Raw genomic sequence first — 20052 nt, forward strand, 5'->3', positions numbered from 1 at the left:
GAAGAAAACACCTGCAGACCTTCTGCTTTTATACTGAGGCCCCATCCCATAGCCCTTCCTCCTCTGGTAGTTTAACGTGACTTTTAGAGGAGCTGGCATCTCCGTCTGTGTGGGAACTCTTCCCCGCTCTTGAGGACAGATGTGTGGGGAAACGAAGATGTGGTTCTAAATGACATCAAGGTGACAGAGCTGCCGCAGAGGTTGCGGGGGTCAGAGGAGCCCACCTGTGGGAAAGCTCTTTGCAAGCAAAGAACTTCATGTCTTTAAATGTTTTATTCACTTTGTTTCATTCATTTTCAGTCGGTCTAAAGAAGAGGTGAAAATAACCTTGGGTTATTTTTAAGAGACTTGGAAGCAATAATTCTCAAACTGCAGCATGTCTAAGCACAAGCAGGGTGTTTCCTTTCATTTCTGGAGCTCTGCTTCTGTAGGTTGAGGTGTGCCCAGGAGCAGACGCTTGAAACAAGCCCCTCCTGGTTCTGTCTAGCTTTGTCTTTGGCTAGATTTCGAGGAACACTGCTCTAAACCAGTGGTTCTCAACCCTGGTTGTGGTTTAGAATCACCAGGAGCTTGGGGCGGGGATGGGGGCTGGGGTTGGTCATCAGGAGGTGTGTGGACATGCTGGGCTCCTGATTTCCTTGGGAGAGGGTTGCATCCAGGAATAGAGTGTTTTAAAGTTTAAACTTTATATAATGCATCATGGTTGAACATAGAGCGCTAAAGGTAAGGGAAATTTTGTGTCAGATTGGTCCCCAAAAATGTGGCAACCAGTTCTTGGTATTTTGAAGAATCCAAGAACAGAGCATGAGTCACGCTCACGCTGTTCTGGCGTGGGCAGGATGACTCATTAGTGGCAGTGGGTACCAGCTTCTGTTCCCCTGGATTTTTTTAGCCTGAAATTAGCTTTCAGGGCTGGGATGGGGAGAGGTGCACAGGTGGATCGGTACTGCCCCCGAGTGGTGAAACTGTGGTGGTGGGTTGACTGCTGCTGAGGCTTGTCTACAGAAACAAGTATTAATTTACTAGAATGTGGAGATGATGATGGACTTCCCTATAGTTCAGACATAAAGAATCTGCCTGCAGTGTGGGAGACCTGGGTTCAATTCCTGGGTCTGGAAGATCCATTGGAGAAGGGATAGGCTACCCACTCCAGTATTCTTGGGCTTCCCTGGTGGCTCAGTTGGTGAAGAACCCACCTGCAGTATGAGAGACCTGGGTTCAATCCCTGGATTGGGAAGATCCCCTGGAGAAGGGAGGATCTGGACTTGGTGGCTACCATTTATTGGCCCCAAATTTTGTGCCTTACATATATTCTCTTTAGTCTTGATCAAGTCACCTTTCAGAGTAGGTTTTATGATCCCATTGTAGTGATGAAGGAGGTAAGGCTCGGAGAGCTAAAACTCAGACACTGACACAGCTTTGGAATGAAACATTTATAGAGGTTGACAGGATATTTCTTTAAGCCTAGATACTTCCTCTAGACTGTTGGTTAGTTGCTCAGTCATGTTCGAGTCTTTGCAACCCCATGGACTGTAGCCCACCAGGTTCCTCTGTCCATGGGATTCTCCGGGCAAGAATAGGAGTTGGTTGCTGTGTCCTCCTCCAGGGGATCTTCCAGACCCGGATCAAACGGGCTCTTTTGCATCACAAGCAGATTCTTTCCCATGTGAGCCACTAGGGAAGCTAGAATGCACTAGATGCTAAAATGCACTGTAAAGCTGTGCTTTAAAAAAAATAACAAATAAGTGTTCTCCAGCTCAGGGGAACATTTTGCGGAAGCATGTCTTTGGTGATAGCCTAATTCACACTCTGAACGTTGTCTAGGTATCTTATCAAACTCCGGCCCCCCAAAAAAACGCCACAAAGGCTGGTCTCCAGAATCTCCATCAGCTTCGGACGGTGGGTACCCCCAGGGAGCGGGGACCAGAGCCAAGTATGGTAAGTGATGGAGCCAGCCCCAGATGCAAGGCTTGGGAACTGGTGGGGTGTGTGTGTGTGAGTGTGTGTGTGAGTGTGTGTGTGTGTGTATGAGCACGTGCATGTTCATGTGTGCATGTGTACACACATGCTTTCATATGTATGGGTGAGAAAGTTCTAGGGAGGCACACTTGAGTATAACGAAAGATTCTCTTTCTCATGTATTAGACTTGCTTCACAAAGCCCAGGATTCCTGGGCAGTATTGAGTTCCCTGATCTTAGAGGAATTTTTTCTAAAAGGATTGTTTGTCACTTGGCAGGGACATTGAAGAAGAGAAAACTGGGTTGTTCAGTGGGGAAGGGGGACCCGGTGACCTTTAAGATCTTTTGACTCAGGAACCTGTGGTTCCCAGACTTGGGTGCTCCTGGAGGTGCAGAGAAGGTCGAGTTGTAGCAGGTGCGTTGGCCGGCCTGATGTCAGGTCTGCCGGAGGTGGATGCCCTGTCTGACGTATCCTCTTCACGCTCTCGGCGTGTCTCTAGAAAGCGCAGGTGTGACCTGCATGCCCCAGGTCGGCTTGGTGGGACCAGCTTCAGTCACCTTTCCCGTTGTGGCCTCCGGAGAACCAGTGTCCGTTCCCGACAACTTGTTGAAGATATGCAAGGCCAAGCCAGTGATCTTTAAAGGCAAGTACAGCAGTGGGCCGGGGGCGGAAGGTCGGGGAGCCCAGGGAATACATGAGAAACAGACAGCATGACACATCATCCCAGTCTGACTCCACTCCAAGTTGTCCTCCTGGGAAAACTTCTAAAGCCGTTTCCAGGGCAATGAGAGAACCAAGCAGAACGATCACTGGGGTGGCCCCTGATCAGATGCCAGAAGGTTCAGAGCCCATCACTGTTTTCCTTGAGACGGCCCTGTGCCGTGACGACCATTTGCTTGTTCGTTTGTTCTAACTCTTTTATCTGGGCCCCACTGTAGCATCTTTGTGTCTCTTTTATGACAAATGTCACATCCTTCCCCTAAGAGTAATTCTTTCTGTTGCCTCTGATAAACCAGAATGTTTGTGAGTAGTGCTCCCCAAATTGTGGCTCTTGGACCAGCAAAAACAGCATCACCCAGGAGCTCAATAGAGATGTGAATTCCCAGGCCCACCCATTCTAGAGTCAGAACCAGGCCCCAGTTGGAATCAGAGGCTCTGTGGTGGGGTCTGGCAGTCTGTGTTTTAGGAAGACTTTCAGGGGACCCTAGCGCACCCTCAGGTTTGGGAAGCAATTTTCTTGAGGCTGTGAACTGTGCCTCAGTCTAGATTTCCCCCGGAGCTGAGCGTGGTGCCTGCACACAGCACACAGCAGGTGTCTACTCAGTGTGTGTCTGGTGGATAAACGGAGGCCGTCTGAGTACACGGTACCCTGCAGGCACTTACCACATTTAATCATCTCAGCAACCACATGAGGGATTGATATCGTCACCTCATTTTACACATGCAGAGACCGAGGCTTGAGGAAGTGAAGCTTCTTGCTCAGGGTAACCTAGTTAATAAACAGATCCGGCCTGGGCTGTCCTGCCTGAGGGCTGCCGTCAGAATTAATCTTGTACCATTTGCTGAAGCATTTGTCAAGTTCTGTCAATGTTTGGAATCTCTGATCTGTACAGTGGTTTATTTTCCTAACTCAGCTCATCGAGGAGTCCTGGGGGGCTGGGAGGCACAGGTGATGGCTGAGAAGCTTTAGTAATTCTCCCTGGGCCTAAGTATGCTCGGCTATAACATAAGAAATTGGACTAAATCTGGGGTCTTCAATGTCTGAGATCTAATGCCCAATGATCAGAGGTGGAGCTGATATAATAATAATAAAAATAAAGTGCACAGTAAATATAATGTTCTTGAATCATCCCCAAACCATAATCCCACCCCTACCCTGGGTCTGTGGAAAACTGTCTTCCATGAAACTGGTCACTGGTGCCAAAAAGGTGGAGACTGCAAATGAATAAGCAAACTAATTTATAAGCAAATAATAAGCATATAATAATAAGCATAAATTCATAAATAAGCAAATGAATAAGCTACAGCCCCTGTCAGTTATGAGAGCAGGTGCACAAACCATCACGGGCTGAGAGTTCAAGATTTCCCCACAAAGGAGCTTGAGTTGCCTCAAGTGCAGCTGGCCTGCATGTTTTCACTCCCTTTCATGCCGAGACCCCCAGGCTTCCCTGCTGGCTCAGTGGTAAAGAATCTGCCTGCAATGCAGGAGGCACAGGAGATGCAGGTTCGATCCCTGGGTGGGGAAGATTCTCTGGAGGAGGGCATGGCAACCTCCTCCAGTGTTCTTGCCTGGAGAATCCCATGGACAGAGGAGCCTGGCGAGCTATGGTCCACGGGGTCACAAAGAGTCGGATACGACTGAGCACGCACGCGTGCACATGTGGGGACCACGCGTTGTGCCTGAGGCCAGTTGCCAAGCCATGCTGTGCGCCCGCCCCCAGGCCACGGGAACTTCCCCTACCTCTGCGGCAACCTGAACGACGTGGTCGTGAGCCCCCTGCTGTACACGTGCTACCAGAACTCGCAGTCCATCTCCAGAGCCTACGAGCAGTACGGGGCCGCCACCATTCAGCCCATCTCGGAGGAGATGCAGCTTCTGCTGACCGTCTACTATCTCGTCCAGCTGGGTGAGCCCCCTCCCGTTTCACGGGGACCACTGGTGGAATAATCGCTGAAGGAGGGATATGCACGTGGCCTGATCACGGACCCTCACTCAGAGCCCTTCTGAAGACGGCCTCTGTCGTCAGGTCACTGCAGTGGTCATCACCTGAGGGGCTGGGATGGCAGTGAGAATTCAAATACGACTTCCTGGGACTTGCCTGGTGATCCAGTGGTTAAGAATCTGCCTTGGAACGCAGAGGGCATGGGTTGGGGAACTAAGACCCCACGTGTCACAACGAAGACCCGATGCAACCATATATATATATTTTTTTCAAAGTGATTTCCCTGCCATTCTAGGTGCAGAGATACAGCAGGAATACCACAAAGGCTCTGCCCTCAAGGATTCTGTAGGAGGGAGAAACAGTAAACAAGAGGAAAAGAAGCAATTGGAGTGGGGTGGGTGGTTGTGGGCTGATTCAGGTCGTCGGGAAAGGCGTCTCTGAGTCGAGACCTGAGTGATCAGGGGGAGCCAGGCTTGTGAAGATCTCAGGGAAGCAGAGTCGGGGGGGGGTGGGCAAGGGCCGAGGGGCGGGTGGGAGCGTGGCGCCCCAGGTCAGCAGGAGCCAGGGAGGCCTCCCAGTGAGAACCTGAGAGTGAGGGTGTTGTCAGAGAGCCGGCAGGGCCTCAGGCTAAGGTCAAAAGTCTGTATGTCAGACACGGTGAGAACAACTTGTGTTTATTTGCTCAGGCTGCCGTAGCAAAATACCACAGACTGTCTTAAGCCACAGAGGTGTTATCTTCTCATAGCTCTGGAGGCTGGAAGTCCAAGGTCAGAGTGGCCCCATGGTGGGGTTCCGGGGAGGCCCTCTCTTCCTGGCTTGCGGACGGCTGTGTCCTCCCATGGCCTTTGCTTCATGCGTGTGTGTGGGGGCAGAGGGTGACCTCCAAAGTTGCTTCCTTTTCTTATAGGGACACCCATCCTAGTGGCCTAGGACCCCACCCTTATGAACCCACGTAACCTTAGCTACTTCTATAAAGGCCTTCTTGCTAAATATAGTCACATTGGGGGTTAACACTTCAATGTATGAATGGAGGGGGACACAATTCAGTCCATAGCAGCACTGGAATGCTTTCAGGCAGGGGACAGATAGGATCTGGGCTTCCCTGGTGGCTCAGATGGGTAAAGAATCTGCCTACAGTGGAGGAGACCCGGGTTCAATCCTTGGTTTGGGTAGGTCCACTGGAGAAGGGAATGGCAACCAACTCCAGTATTTTTCCCTGGGAAATTCCAAGTAGCCTGGTGGGCTATAGTCCATGGGGTCGCAAAGAGTCAGACACGACTGAGTGACTTTCAGTTTTAGATATGATCTGACTTCATTTCATTAATGGCCGAGAATTGAGGGCTGGCTGATGACTGACCATTGGGTTGGGGCATGTGGAAACCACTGTCAACCCGGGTGGGTGGAGATATGAGGAGAGTGGGGACAAAACCCATACTGGAATGGGTCAGAGGGGATGGAGGCGAGGAGACAAGCGTGGTGAGTGTGGGCAGCTCTTGCGGTTGCTTTAATGGGTGGTGGTGGTTCTGGAAGTCTTTCCCTGGAGCCCAGGGAAAGACTTTTAAAAGACAGGAGATACAACAGCTTATCTAATCCAGTTTTGGCGCAGCCCCATGGGGAAGTGGTGTGATCCCTATTTTTTCAGATCAGAAAGCTGTATCCTAAGATAGCTCAAGGCTCCACAGCTGGTGCTGGGTGTAGCTGGAAGGGGACACGTTTTCTAAATTAAACTGTGGCTCTCTTTCCACTGGCTCACCCAAATGTAAAGTTCTGACATGTAAACCAGAAAATAGTTACAGGGAAAAATGTTGAAAGTACTCAGTCTCACTAGTTGTCAAAGAAGTACGAAGTTAAAAAATCAAACAAATGGAGTTTTTCTCAATTCAGTTGATGATAAGAACCCAAATGGTGGTATCCAATAGAGCTAGGGGTGCAGTAGAAGCCCTGTTGTTGTGGTTTGTTAAGTCTTGGTAAGTTGTCACATTTAGACCCTCTGCAGACAGTCTGCTAATATGTTGCCAGTCAGCTCTGTAGGTCCATTTAGGCTCAGGAAGTTAATGTCCTTTACATAAAGCTGTGTCCTGCAGAAGTATTTTTGAAGGTGCTTACTCAGAAGCAATGCAAGGGTCAATGATAGATCAGTGTTGCTAAGTCTGTGATGGTGCCTCCAAGTCATGGGACATCAAGTGCCTGGTAACAGTGCTGTGTGTGAAAGCTGTAAACATCATGATTGTGGTTTGATGCTGGCATGATGGTAAGGAGGCGGATACATCCTGAAGTGATTTCCCCACAGTCATTAACAGTGATTTAAACCCATTGTAGTGATTAAAAGGGCTTCCCTGGTAGCTCAGATGATAAAGAATGTGCCCACAAAGTGGGAGACCCAGGTTCGATCCCTGGGTGGGGAAGATCCCCTGGAGAAGGGCATGGCAACCCACTCCAGTATTCTTGCCTGGAGAATTCCACGGACAGAGGAGCCTGGTGGGCTACAGTCCATGGGGTCGCAGAGAGTCAGACACAACTGAATGACTTTCAGTTCAGTTCATAGTGATTTAAGACTCTGATGCTGGCAAAGATGAGGGCAGGAGGAAAAGGGGTCAACAGAGGATGAGATGGTTGGATGGCATCACTGCCTCATTGGACATGAGTTTGAGCAGGCTCCTGGAGATAGTGACGGACAGGGAAGCCTGGTGTACTGCAAGCCATGGGGTCACAAAGAGTCAGACACAACTAAGCGACTGAACAACAGAAAAAATTCCAGCACGTGGGGGGGAAAGGCTGAGAAGCACTCAAAAATAGTGGTTCTTTTAGGCAGATGAGATGAGGGCTGCGTTTGCAGCCTCCCTCTATTTTGGATGTGGATTATTCAGATTGTATTAGGTGGACATTGGGGTACCACGCATCTCCCCAGCACTGCCCCGTGCTGAAGCCCCTCCCAACCGCCTTGTCATTGTCAGCGGCGGACCAGGTGCCCCTGATGGAGGACCTGGAGCAGATCTTCCTGCGCTCCTGGCGCGAGTCGCATCTGACAGAGATCCGGCAGTACCAGCAGGCGCCGCCCCAGCCCTTCCCACCCGTGCAGGGCGCCGTGGCACCCGTGACCTCTGCGCAGCTGCCCTGGCTGGCCGGCTTGGCTGCCAGCTCCTGCAACGACAGCGTGCACATCATCGAGTGCACCTACTCTCTGGCCGAGGGCCTCTCCGAGATGTTCCGGCTGCTGATCGAGGGCAAGCTGGCCAAGACCAACTACGTGGTGATCATCTGCGCCTGCCGGAGCGCCGCCATTGACTCCTGCATCGCGGTTACCGGTGAGGCTGGGCCCTCCGCTGGGATGCTTCTGGTGACCCCCAGAAAACCCCCCACCACCTGGCTGTTGGCCCCTCAGGGGCCTGGGGTTTGCATCAGCGCTGGTTAGTAACTGCAGTTAACTTTCAAACGCCCCTGGTGTGCCCTGAATAGCAGCTTCTGGAAAATTCCATTCCTCCTGAAATGAAAGGTGCTGCAGTTCTGGTTACTCTGAGAGACTGGGGACAAGTTTGGGGTCTGTATAGACGCACGGAAACCCCTCTGCACCAGTGATCAGTGACTCCAGTCCTCAGCATCTTCAACTACATAATAGAAAAAATAATGACCTTACTGGGTCGTGTGGGTTAATGAGGCTGTCAGCTAATTAACTATAAAAACACTTATTGAAAAAAAAAAAAACAAAAAAAAAAAAACAAAAAACACTTATTGAAGCCCTACTATGTGCAGCCACTGTCCTGGGGGCTGGGGATACAGGAGAGTTGTCCTGCTTTCCTGGAGCCCATGTGCTGGTGGAGAGGCAGACACTGGGTGGGGGTGCAAAATGTCCCCAGAGGAAGGGGGAAGTATGAAGAATCACAGATGAGGGGCTGATTTCACATTGTTCCTCTGCCGGGTCCTCGGTATCTCTTGTCATTCCTTCATCCTGAATGCCTTCTGGGTTTTTTTGAGTAAATTCTTTACATTGATGTGAGTAGTACCTTCAGTACTGAGCCTCTGGTGTGTCAGGCATTGGGCTGCACATTTCATAAACCTTGCCCTGTTTCGTCCTCATGATAGTCCTGCAAAGTAGATAGAGCTGCCAGCCATGAATTCCAGATGAGGAAGATGGGTCGGCCTGGGTTACACAGCTGGTTAAGTGGGAGAGAGAGTCAGGTTCCAAACTGGGCTCTAGGGCATGTGTACCATTCATTCATTCCACCAGCAGCAGGAAGCCCTGCTCTTAACCAGGTGTGGTGCTGGGCTTGGAGGATGGAGGGAGAAAGGGATGCAGGCACAGACTCTGCCATCGAAGAGCTCCTGCACTAATTCTAAGCGGAGGGCCCCATCAAAGCTGTCGTTTGTTTTCCAGGAAAATACCAAGCCCGGATTCTTTCTGAGAGCCTTCTTACCCCAGCAGAGTACCAGAAAGAAGTCAATTATGAGCTGGTTACCGGGAAAGTGGACTCACTAGGGGCCTTTTTTAGCACCCTCTGTCCAGGTACGCCTGTAGTCAGACAGGTGCAAGTCACCATACACTGATGAGACAGAAGTACACAGACACAAGGGAGAGGCCGCCTCAGAGCCCATCCCCGTGAGCTGCCGAGGCTGGCCTGGATTTACAGGTGCGGTGGCCCCTCCATGGTGCGGGGTCTCTGGCTGGCCGATTTCTGCTCTGGCTGTGTGGTGTCTGTCCTTTGGGGGCACACGAGTGCCTCATGCATGGTCCTCTCTACCTCCGGGGCTCTCTCCATCACCCTCCTGCCTCCCCCTCTCAGTTGCTTAAAGCCTCTTGTTGGAGAAGTGTATTCTCTGTGCCTCATTCCATGTGTTCCAAGCTTTGAGTGCCCATCTCCCTTCTTTTCCTGGCTACTTGCCCTTCAAGAGTCACCCCATTTCCTCCCAGAAACCTTTTCTGGTCCCTCCTTCTCCAGGATGGGCTCAGACCCCTACCTCCTGACCTCTGGTTTCCTGCCCTGAAACCCACTGGGTCATAATGTCATTTTCCTGAGGACATCTGCGTTCCTAGGCCGTGGGCTCTTTCACGGCATGGGCCACCCTATCTCTGGTGACCCAGGCTTAGGACAGTGCCTAACACATAGAGGTTGTTCCCTTGATGCTGAGTTTCCCTGAGATGAAAAACCCATTTCTGATGTTCTCTCTCTTTGGGGGCAGAAGGCGACATTGACATTTTGCTGGACAAATTCCATCAAGAAAATCAAGGCCTTGTTTCTTCCTCACTTACTGCCTCCTCTGTCACCAAGTCAGCGTCCCTGGATGTCAGCGGGGCACCTGCATGCACAAGTGAGTGGTGCTGGGGAGCGGTGGTCAAGCTCCGGGCTGGTGGGGCAGCGTCCCGGGGCCACCACGGTCTGCAAGAAAGCACAGTTCGAGGTACACCCAGTGGGCAAACTGTTTTCCTAGCATCAAAGTAGACCTAATACCTAACTTTCATTTTCGTCTTTAACGAGAACAGTCCTATCTTACCCTGAAATGTACATCTGTACACCCCTTTCTCTGAAGTTGATTTCTAGTTTATCAGTGCACTGTTGGAATGTTTTATGCATGCTGTGTTCCTGAGGGGCTCTGCTGGTCTCCTCCTCTTCCTGAGAACCTGCAGCCTCTTCGGAAGTCCAGTCTCAGCATCAGCTTCCCTGGGATCCTGTCCTTGTCCCCTCCAGGTGGAGTAGCTCTCAGCCCCTGAGATCCCCGAGTGCTGCTCATCTTTTAATTTTTAAATCAGGAATAGGGTGTGACATGACCAGCGTGGTGCATAGCCCAGAGCAGGCACTCAGTGAATGCTGGTCTTTTCCCGTTCCCTCATCCCCGTGTGAACCGGATGGGGCCCTTGCTTGAGTCCCCTGCAGAGCCCAGGGCTGTGGCAGTCTGTTCCCGGTGCACCTCATCCCGACGGGGGCTCTGGTTCCAGGTTACCATCTGGAGCCCCACCGCATCCGGCCCTTCCAGCTGGCTGTGGCCCAGAAGCTCCTCTCCCACGTGTGTTCAATCGCCGATTCCAGCACCCAGAATCTGGACTTGGGATCCTTTGAGAAGGTGGACTTTCTGATTTGTATTCCACCCTCAGAAGTGACTTACCAGCAGACCCTCTTCCATGTCTGGCATTCAGGTATGGGCCCTTTTGGGGTTTCCCTGGTGGCTCAGCGGTAAAGAAGCCGCCTGCAATGTAGGAGCCACAGGAGACATGGGTTTGATCCTTGGATCGGGAAGATCCCCTGGAGAAGGGCATGGCAACCCACTCCAGTATTCTTGCCTGGAGAATCCCATGGACAGAGGAGCTTGGCACACTACAGTCTGTGGGGTCACAAAGAGTCAGACATGACTAAAGCAACTTCACATGGCATGGCCTTTCAGGGCGTGTCTGATGTCTGTCTGGGTGCGGAAGCTCTGATGTACCTACATTCAGATTTGGATTCTAACATCATCTTTGCTTCCGAAGCAGAGGGGGCAGTATTAACGCCCCCAGTTCATAGCTCATGAAGCTGATGCCCAGAGGAAGCCACTTGTCCATGATTTTATAAACTGTTGAGGGAAGGCATCACTAGAATATTCCCTCTGTTCCACTCAAGTCAGTGAACTATATTCTGGTATCTGGCCTCCTGACTCATGCATAACTCCTCCATCCCTGTAGCCTCCGGGCCCAGCTTGAAGCCTGCCACATGGGAGATCCTGCTCAAGGGTCTGTTGATGACTCAAAAACCTCACAGCCACGTTTGGAGCTACTGATGTATTTTCACTGTGTTGCAGGGGTTTTGCTGGAGCTGGGCTTGGAGAAGGAGCACATGACCAGGCAGAGGGTGGAGCAGTATGTTCTGAAGCTCGATGCCGAAGCGCAGACGAAGTTCAAGTCCTTCCTGCAAAACTCCTTTCAGAATCCGCACACACTCTTCGTCCTCATCCATGACCATGCCCACTGGGATCTCGTGAGGTTAGACTGGCTGTGGCACAGGGGAGGGCTGGCATTTCCCTTATTTGAATGAAGTTGTGTGGATCATATGGGTTTCCCTGTAGATCATATGGGTGGCACAGTGGTAAAGAATCCACCTGGCGATGCAGGAAATGCGGGTTTGATCCCTGGGTCGGGAAGATCCCTTGGAGAAGGAAATGGCAATCCACTCCAGTATTTTCGCCTGGGAAATTCCATGGACAGAGAAACCTGGCTGACTACAGTTCATGGGGTTGCAAAGAGTCAGACATGACTTAGCGACTGAGCGTGCACGCACACACGTATGGATATTTGCGACAGTGGGTGTAAGTGTTAAAAAGATGAATGATTATGGGGGCTTGGCATTTGTAGGCAGGTGCTGTGGGACCGTTTCAGACTGTAGGGCCAGAAGTTAGCTGAGGGGTCATCTCAGGTGGCCTCTGGTGGTGGTTTAATCGCTAAGTTGTGTCCGACATTTGTGACCCCATTGACTGTAGCCTGCCAGGCTCCTCTTGTTTATGGGATTCTCTAGACAAGAATACTGGAGTGGGATGCCATTTCTTTTTCCAGGAGATCTTCCCGACCCAGGGATTGAACCTGGGTCTCCTGCATTGCAGGCAGATTCTTTACCAACTGAGCTATGAGGGAAGCCCTAAAAGGCCTCTAAAAGGGATCATTATGGAAACTGGAGAAGGCGGGCATCTTGCTCAACATTGCAGGCTGGGTTGGGCGGAGAAGGGTGGCAGGGGCAGAACGGTGGGTACTGCACTGGTGCCAGAAAGGGACCTGGATGAGAGGAGCTCTACCCAACCCCTTCCAGACAGAGCCTCATAGCTCTGGATCATGTGGGTCACAGCTACTGCCCTTCCAGGGTGATTTCACTTACTCGGCTCAAATGAACATAAATGTGGATGAATTTCAGATGGTCTCAAGCTTGGAGTCTGGCAGGGTTCCTGGGCGTTTCCGTGAGACTGGGATTGTGTGTTTAGACACCGCCCCTGACCTGGATGAGGAGGGAGGGAAGATAATGGGTCGTACCTCGCAGGAAGGCTCTGATTTACAGCCGGTGCAGAAGCGGCCAGAGCCTTAAAGTTCACCCAGGTAAAGGGTGTCCAGTATAGCACTGGGCGAATTTGAACATTCTGAGTTATATAAAAAGTTATATTGTCCATTTTCCTTTGGTGAGTAGGTTTTTCCGAGTGGTGACCTACCACCCAAGAGGTGAGGCACTGATTTTTTTCCCCATTCCCCTCAATTTACAGAAGACAACACTCGGGGCCCCTGTCCCACAGAGGAAGGCTAAGAGGCGACTGTCTCCTCCGTCTCTGTCCAAAGTGCTTCCTATTGCTGATCCTATGCTGTAACATTTGGTAGAGAATGTACCATTTTAGGTCATCTTTGGATCAATTCAAGATCACAGGACTTTAGAGAAAAGAACTTAAGGAGATGGGTGTACAGTCAGGTTGGACCAAGGGAGAAAAGGCGACTCGTTGACAACTGGGTGAGCGTCCCTGTGCTAGAGAAGCAGATGGACTGGGTATTGTGCAAGTGTGCCTCTGTAAACACTGTCCCCCCAGCCAGGCTTTTAATAGGTCATGATTGGGGAGTCCCTGACAGGCACCTGAAGGGCACTCAGATTTTTTTTCTTTTCTTTTTTGGCCACACCCTATAGCTTGCAAGACCTTAGTTCCCTAACCAGGGATTGAACCCACACCCTTGGACTTGAAAGCGAGGAGTTGTAACTACTGTACTGCCTGGATATCCCACTGGGGTCTTTCTTTAAAATTTCATTTTCCTAGTCAAGGGCAGAGTTCTAAGTGTCGGTTGTTGGCAGCACTGGGGAGCTCATTATCAGTTGATCCAAATGGTCGATCTTGGTCAGGTGACAGGACAACGCCGGTCGTTCCACTTACCATTTCTTCTCCCCCTTTTCCTCCCTCAGTAGCGCTGTTCATAACCTCTACTCCCAAAGTGACCCGTCTGTGGGGCTGGTGGACAGATTGCTCAACTGCAAGGAGGTGAAGGAGGCCCCCAACATCGTGACGCTCCACGTGACCTCCTTCCCCTACGCGCTGCAGACACAGCACACCCTCGTCAGCCCCTACAACGAGATCCACTGGCCAGCCTCCTACAGTGACGTGAGTGCCCGGGCGGCTGGGCCCGCTGCACCAGTGACCTTGGGCTGGGAGAGGTTCTGTTCAGTAAAGATTTGACTGATGTGCCCAGCTGGGGGTCAGTAGGTTCCAACTCCTTGGTTCGTTGATTGTACCCAGGGTTAGAGTTAAACCCTTCTTGGTCTTTAGAAACCTCCTGCAGTGCATTTCTTGGCTTTCCGTCTAAGAGCTCGTAGGGTAGCACACTTGGTTTGTTGTTTCTATGGTGACTGAAGCTCTCTGAGTGGCTGAAGTTCTCACTCTCCTGGTGTTGGACATCGAGGCTTCTAGGGATGCGAGGACTTCGGCTCCATATGGGGTCACTCTAAGTTTGTCTAAAAGTGTTCCTATTTTTCCTATCCTTGCCTCCTTCACCAGTGAGGTTCGAAATTTCCTTTCTCAAACTGAACACACATCCACAAACCCTGGTGAGTTTTATTTCAGCTTATCATCTGCCATTTTTTCACCAAAATAAAAGATAGCAGTCGTTCTTCTAATGTGAAAACTCTGGATGTTTGGATTCTGCCTAATTATGCAATCAAGCGGTAGACATCAAGTTCTGGAATTTTTCGAAGCATCTCGGAGTCATCCGAGCAACCTCTAAAGGTGCTCATGCTTGGTTTGCAGCCAACTGACTCAGAATCAGCGGTAGAGACAGCAGTTGGGAACTTCCCTGGTGGTCCCGTGGTTAGGAATCTGCCTTGCAATGCAGGGGACGAGTGTTTGATCCCTGGTTGGGGAAGTAAGATCCTACATGCCCTAGGGCAACTAAGCCCACACGCTGCAACTACCAAGTCTGAGCGCCACCACTGGGGAGTCTGTGCACCCCAAAGAAAGATCCTGCATGCTGCAATTAACACCTGACAGCCAAATATGTACATATATATACATTCATGGTGACGGCAGTTGTTTTCTTGTAGTACTTACCATGAGCCTGGCAGGCAACGTTCAGAGTGCTTTATCTCATGAACTTGGATAAGACGCAGATGCTACATTGATTTCTGATTTACAAATAGGGAAGATGAAGCAGAGGGGGTGGGTTAAGCCACTTACCTAAAACCACGCATCTAGAAAGTTCTGGAGCCAGACTGGGATATGACCCAGTCCGGCTGACTCCGTGGTCCTCACGCTTAACCCTTGTGCTACCTGAGGGTATAGTTCATGGTAAAGAATCCACCTATAATGCAGGAGACCCCAGTTTGATTCCTGTGTTGGGAAGAGCCGGTGGAGAAGGGATAGGCTGGCTACCCACTCCAGTATTCTTGGGCTTACCTTGTGGCTCAGCTGGTAAAGAATTCGCCTGCAATGCTGGAGACCTGGGTTCGATCCCTGGGTTGGGAACATCCCCTGGAGAAGGGAAAGGCTGCCCACTCCAGTATTCTGGCCTGGAGAATTGCGTGGACTGTATAGTCCATGGGGTCGCAAAGAGCTGGATGTGACTGAGAGACTTTCACTTTCATTTTTGTAGTTTTAGCATCCTTCCCCAACTTCCCTCTTCTCTTTGATAAGCTCTGATGTTAGTCTGTGAGGAATTTTATATCAATGTGAGTAAATTTGGTCAGGTAAATGCATTTCTTTCTGCTGATGCAATAGCAGCTGAATGCAAAAATAATTGATTTGCCTATGCCTAAAGCCAGTTAAAATTGTTGTAAAAGCAGTTTTTACAAAAAAAGTTGTGTGTCTTAAAAAAAAGAAAAGAAAACAAGGTTGATTTTCTTCTTGGCCAAGGCACTGGTGTCAGTTGATTGGAAACATCTTGAGTGATGGGGAGGCACTGGCCTTTATGCATGGAGTGCTCTGTGCTCTGGGTCTGCAGAGGAAAGACGTTTATAAAAGGTCACCCAGAGCACTGCAGAGTCAGCTCAGTTTAGATCAAGATGCTGTTCAGGTCGCCTGTGCCCCCAGCACGTGACCTTCACGGTTCCCACAGATGTGTCATTGGCGTGACCAAGGTGCATCTCTGTTTTAGGGCGTGGACTTGTATCCTGAGAACAAGAAGTACTTCGGGCTGTCTGAGTTCATCGAGTCCACACTCTCAGGACACAGCCTCCCATTGCTGAGATACGACAGCTCCTTTGAGGCCATGGTCACCGCACTGGGAAAAAGGTACACGTCTCTCTCGAAGTTCCTAAAACTGCTCAGTAGTCAAGTGCCAGGTGAGGAATGAATGTGCAGCCAGGGCACGTCTGGGGAGCAGGTCACCGGCCTCCCTTCCTGGGTGACTCAAGTCGCTCCATTGAAGCGACCTTAGTTTATTCCTCATTTTGCATATTGGGCTGGTGTTATCATGTTGGTGCTCCAGAAAATTTGAGAGTGAGAATGGACAGAAATATGCTGGAATGTGGGTCTGTGTGTCTGAGACTCAAGGGAGGGCAAGAAAATGGGAGGAAGTAAGATGCCAAAAGGTGTAAAGGGAGAGAGTGGTGATCAGTTGACTTTGTCTTTATTTCCTTTGTTTATCTACCATGTGCCTATTTTGTTCCAAGAGCCTTACTTTCATTATCTTATTTAGTCCTCCCAGCCTCTCTAAGACACCTGTTATTATTCACATTTGCAAATAAACTGAGACTCAGGGAGACCCCATGACTTTCTCAGGCCATACATCTAGAAAGTGACAGAACTGGGTCTGAACCCGGAATCAGTGTTAACTTTTCAACGCTGTCACAGCAGACCCCAGAGGTGGGTGTCAACATTATCACTTTACAGATGAAGAAATGGAGGCTTAGGGAAGTTAAGGACTGACATCCACACAGTGCATATGTGGAAAAGGCAGGCCCAGATTTACAGACTGTCTAATAAAAAACACTTGGGGCTTCCCATGTGGCTCAGCAGTAAAGAAACCGCCTGCCAATGCAGGAGACGGAAGTTCAATCCCTGAGTCGGGAAGATCCCTTGGAGGAGTATATGGCAACCCGCTCCAGTATTCTTGGCTGGACAGAGGAGCCTGGTGGGCTACAATCCATGGGGTCCCCAAGAATCAGACACAAATGAAGTGACTTCACACGTGCATGCAACATAAAACCAAATGAATGGCTCTGCTGCTCACTGTGGGTGTTGAACTGAGTTCTGTCGTCTCTCCTTGTGGCAGCTTGTTTTTCTCACTTGTTGATAAAGGGAATGAGTTAGATCTGTACTTCCTAAACTGTGTTCCAAACTAGGCTGCTGCACACTGATAGCTGTGATGCCAAAAGGGGTTCCATGGTCATCTGTGTTTGATAAACCTTACATTTACCAAAAGGTTCTTTTTCCCAATGAGAGTTCTCAGTGCCTTCCATTGGCTGCGTGTGCTGTGAGTCTCCGGGAGAGGGCTAGCGTGCAAGGCATGTCCAGTGTCTTGTGAGATCAGTGTTCCCCAGCACTCCCTTTGGGAAACTCTCATTCAGCTCTGATGCTGATGGGTTTCATCAGGCCAGGTGGATTGTCAGCTGAGCTCCCGTAGCCTTGCCAAGGGAAGTTCTCCTCCAGGATGTTACACTGAGGCTGTGCGACCTGACCTTTGTCCTGCCTCTGCTTCTCTGTTCAATTCCCCAGCTCCTCCTGCAGCAAGCATGCCCTCTGCCCTGGACGGCAGATGTCTGCTTACCGGTTGGCCCTGGAAGGCCTTGCCCTCCCGGAGTCACAGCCCCGGGTCACGGCGTGGTCTCTCTGTTCCTTGCAGGTTCCCCCGCCTGCACAGCGCGGTGATCAGGACCTTTGTTCTCGTGCAGCACTATGCGGCCGCCATGATGGCCGTCAGCGGCCTCTCGCAGATGAAGAACTACACGTCCGTGGAGACGCTGGAGATCACGCAGAACCTCATCAACTCCCCGAAGCAGTGCCCCTGCGGCCACGGGCTCATGGTCCTGCTGCGGGTGCCCTGCTCCCCACTGGCGGCCGTGGCCTATGAGCGGCTGGCCCACGTGCGGGCACGTCTGGCCCTGGAGGAGCACTTTGAGATCATCCTGGGGAACCCCGCCTCGGGCATCACCATAGGAAAGCACTTCCTCAAGCAGCTCAAGGTGGGGACAGGCAGGGACAGGCTCCTAGGAGGACGGGTGGGTGGAGATGATGACCGGGGAGCGGGTTAGACACCTGGGAGGGCGGGCAGGATGACCAGCGGGCAGGGAGCAGAGGGGAAGGGGTGGACTGGTGATGAACTTTATGTCTCTTCCAACGTGGCCTCTGCACACCCGGCCACCCCTCCAGGCTCGTCTCTTAACCACATCCCTACCTGCATCTTTCAGTCCAGCTTTACCACATTATTTATAAAAACTGCACCCTCCCCAAAACCCTGTCTTGCTGTTTTAAAGTTCTGGGCCCTGGCACAATTGTCTTTCTTTCCAGGGGTTCATTTCTTCTCCTCTTGTTTAGCTAATACCTATTGATCCACAGAATTCAACTCAGAGTCTTTTCTTCTTTCAGGAAGCATCACTTCCCCCTCCTTGCGCTCCGCCCCCAACCTGACACAGGTTCTGTTTTCCCTGCCTGTTTTCTGGCTTCTCCCTCTCAGGGGAGGGCAGGGACACCCCCACACATCTCAGCCCCCCCAAATGAGCACAGATCCTGGCCCATAGACCTCGCTCTCCACTAGACCTCCAGGTGACAGATGATACGAAAGGCAAGAATATTGAACAATTGGGAAGGAATTGTGGGGGCACAGCTCCACAATGGGGAGAGCATGGTACAAAATGTGAGACAGTTGAGGATATACGATACAAAGTGAAGTGTTAGTCGCTCAGTTGTGTGCAACTGTTTGCAGCCCCATAGACTGGAGCCCACCAGGCTCCTCTGTCCATGGAATTCTCCAGGCAAGAATACAGGAATGGGTCGCCATTCCCTTACTGCAGGGGATCTTCCTGACCGAGAGATCAAACCCAGATCTCCTGCATTGCAGGCAGGTTCTTTACCATCTGAGCCCCCAAGGAAGGCCTGAGGATGTATACTTTCTAGCAAAGATTAAGGCAGTCAGTTGGCAGATATTTCTTGAATGGTTGATGAGTGCCAGGCAGTGTTCTACATGGCTGGGAATCCAGTGGTGAAGCAGTATAAATTTGATAAGGTTCAGACGAGGCCTTGCAAGGGCTCTCAGTCAGTAGGAGGACGTCAGGGTTCCCTTAGCCCTGGGCTAGTCGGGAAGGGTGGCGTCCCACAGTCGCCTCCCTCTTTAATTATCCGCAGGTGTGGCAGAACATAGAGGATGCAGAGTGGCGGCCTCAGACGTACTTGGAGTTGGAGGGCCTGCCTTGCATCCTGATCTTCAGTGGGATGGACCCGCACGGGGAGTCCTTACCAAGGTGAGTGAGCTGGGGGGCTGTGCTCCTGGGGGTCTGTGAGGAGCCAGCCGCCCAGGCAACCCTGGGGGCTTTACCAGGTCAGGCTTCCCCTGCCCGACTCTCAGTGGTGCACTCACATCATAGGCGTCAGCAGCTTGTATCTTTTGGTGACAGTTTTCCAGCCTGGGCAGCTTTTCCCAGTTCTCAGACAGGAACCCCTTGGGCTCCGGGGGGTGGGTGTGGGGACTGCTGCTGGTCTCCATGGGTGGAGGCCTTCCTGATGAGGAAACCGAGTTTTCCAGAGATTAAGCCGGTATGGTGGATGGTGGACTCAGAGCTTCCTGGCTTCTTTCCACTGGGCCATACCACACTTACAGAAGGGCCACTTCGCATTGTGTACTCACGGGCCAGTTAAAAGCGGCTTCAAACTGTTCAACCTTGGTTGTTACTATGTCATGGATCAAATCTTCCTGTCCTCAGTTCCATCGGACTGACAATGCCTTTATCTTAAATTTGAGTGAGCTTTACTGAACTCCTTTTTGTATCAGGCACTGTGCTGGACTTTTGATCTAGCATTTGTCCCTTGCAACGTTAGTATTACTGCCCTGTTTTTTAGGTGAGCAAATGGAAGGCCATTTTCCTGAGGTCACAGAAGCAGTAGTTACAGAGCCTGATTGCAGTCCCCATCCGCCTCTCTCTAAGCCCTCTGCTGTTCCCCTGAGCCCTGCCCTGCCCATCCTATGTGTCCACCCCTCCACGTATTTCATGCCTCATTGGAGTGTTTTCCCAGACAAACTCTGGTTTCCAATATGGCAGTGACTTGATGGCCATCCTTTCCCTTGCATGAGACATGGTCCTGGACACATTTTAAATGTTGTTGGAATAATCAGGTGTCTACTTACTGCATATATTGCTCGTAACAGTACACTTAAGTGGTTATTAATATTCATGCATATCCTTCAGATGAAAAAAATCTGAGCCGCCCGAGTAGTTGCCCACTTTGTCTAAGGTCCTGTCGCCACGAAGAGGCAGGGCTGGAACTCAAGCCTCGTTCTCATCTGACCAGAAAGTCGGTGTTCTT

General features: G+C 50.9%; 1 protein-coding gene across 1 annotated transcript in view; it reads left to right on the forward strand.

The window, feature by feature from the left end:
• The window catches only part of GREB1 (growth regulating estrogen receptor binding 1), a 66919-nt gene that overhangs the window by 18493 nt on the left and 28374 nt on the right, over positions 1-20052 (forward strand). Inside the window, exons 7-18 of the mRNA XM_065927189.1 lie at positions 1825-1938; positions 2460-2603; positions 4402-4587; positions 7578-7928; positions 8996-9124; positions 9799-9927; positions 10553-10750; positions 11389-11569; positions 13509-13704; positions 15689-15825; positions 17378-17717; positions 18877-18992. Coding sequence (XP_065783261.1) covers positions 1825-1938; positions 2460-2603; positions 4402-4587; positions 7578-7928; positions 8996-9124; positions 9799-9927; positions 10553-10750; positions 11389-11569; positions 13509-13704; positions 15689-15825; positions 17378-17717; positions 18877-18992 — 2221 coding nt within the window. The remainder of the gene's footprint in view (positions 1-1824; positions 1939-2459; positions 2604-4401; positions 4588-7577; positions 7929-8995; positions 9125-9798; positions 9928-10552; positions 10751-11388; positions 11570-13508; positions 13705-15688; positions 15826-17377; positions 17718-18876; positions 18993-20052) is intronic.

This window comes from Muntiacus reevesi, chromosome 3, assembly GCF_963930625.1.
Source record: "Muntiacus reevesi chromosome 3, mMunRee1.1, whole genome shotgun sequence".
In the NCBI taxonomy this organism is placed as follows: Eukaryota; Metazoa; Chordata; class Mammalia; order Artiodactyla; family Cervidae; genus Muntiacus; species Muntiacus reevesi.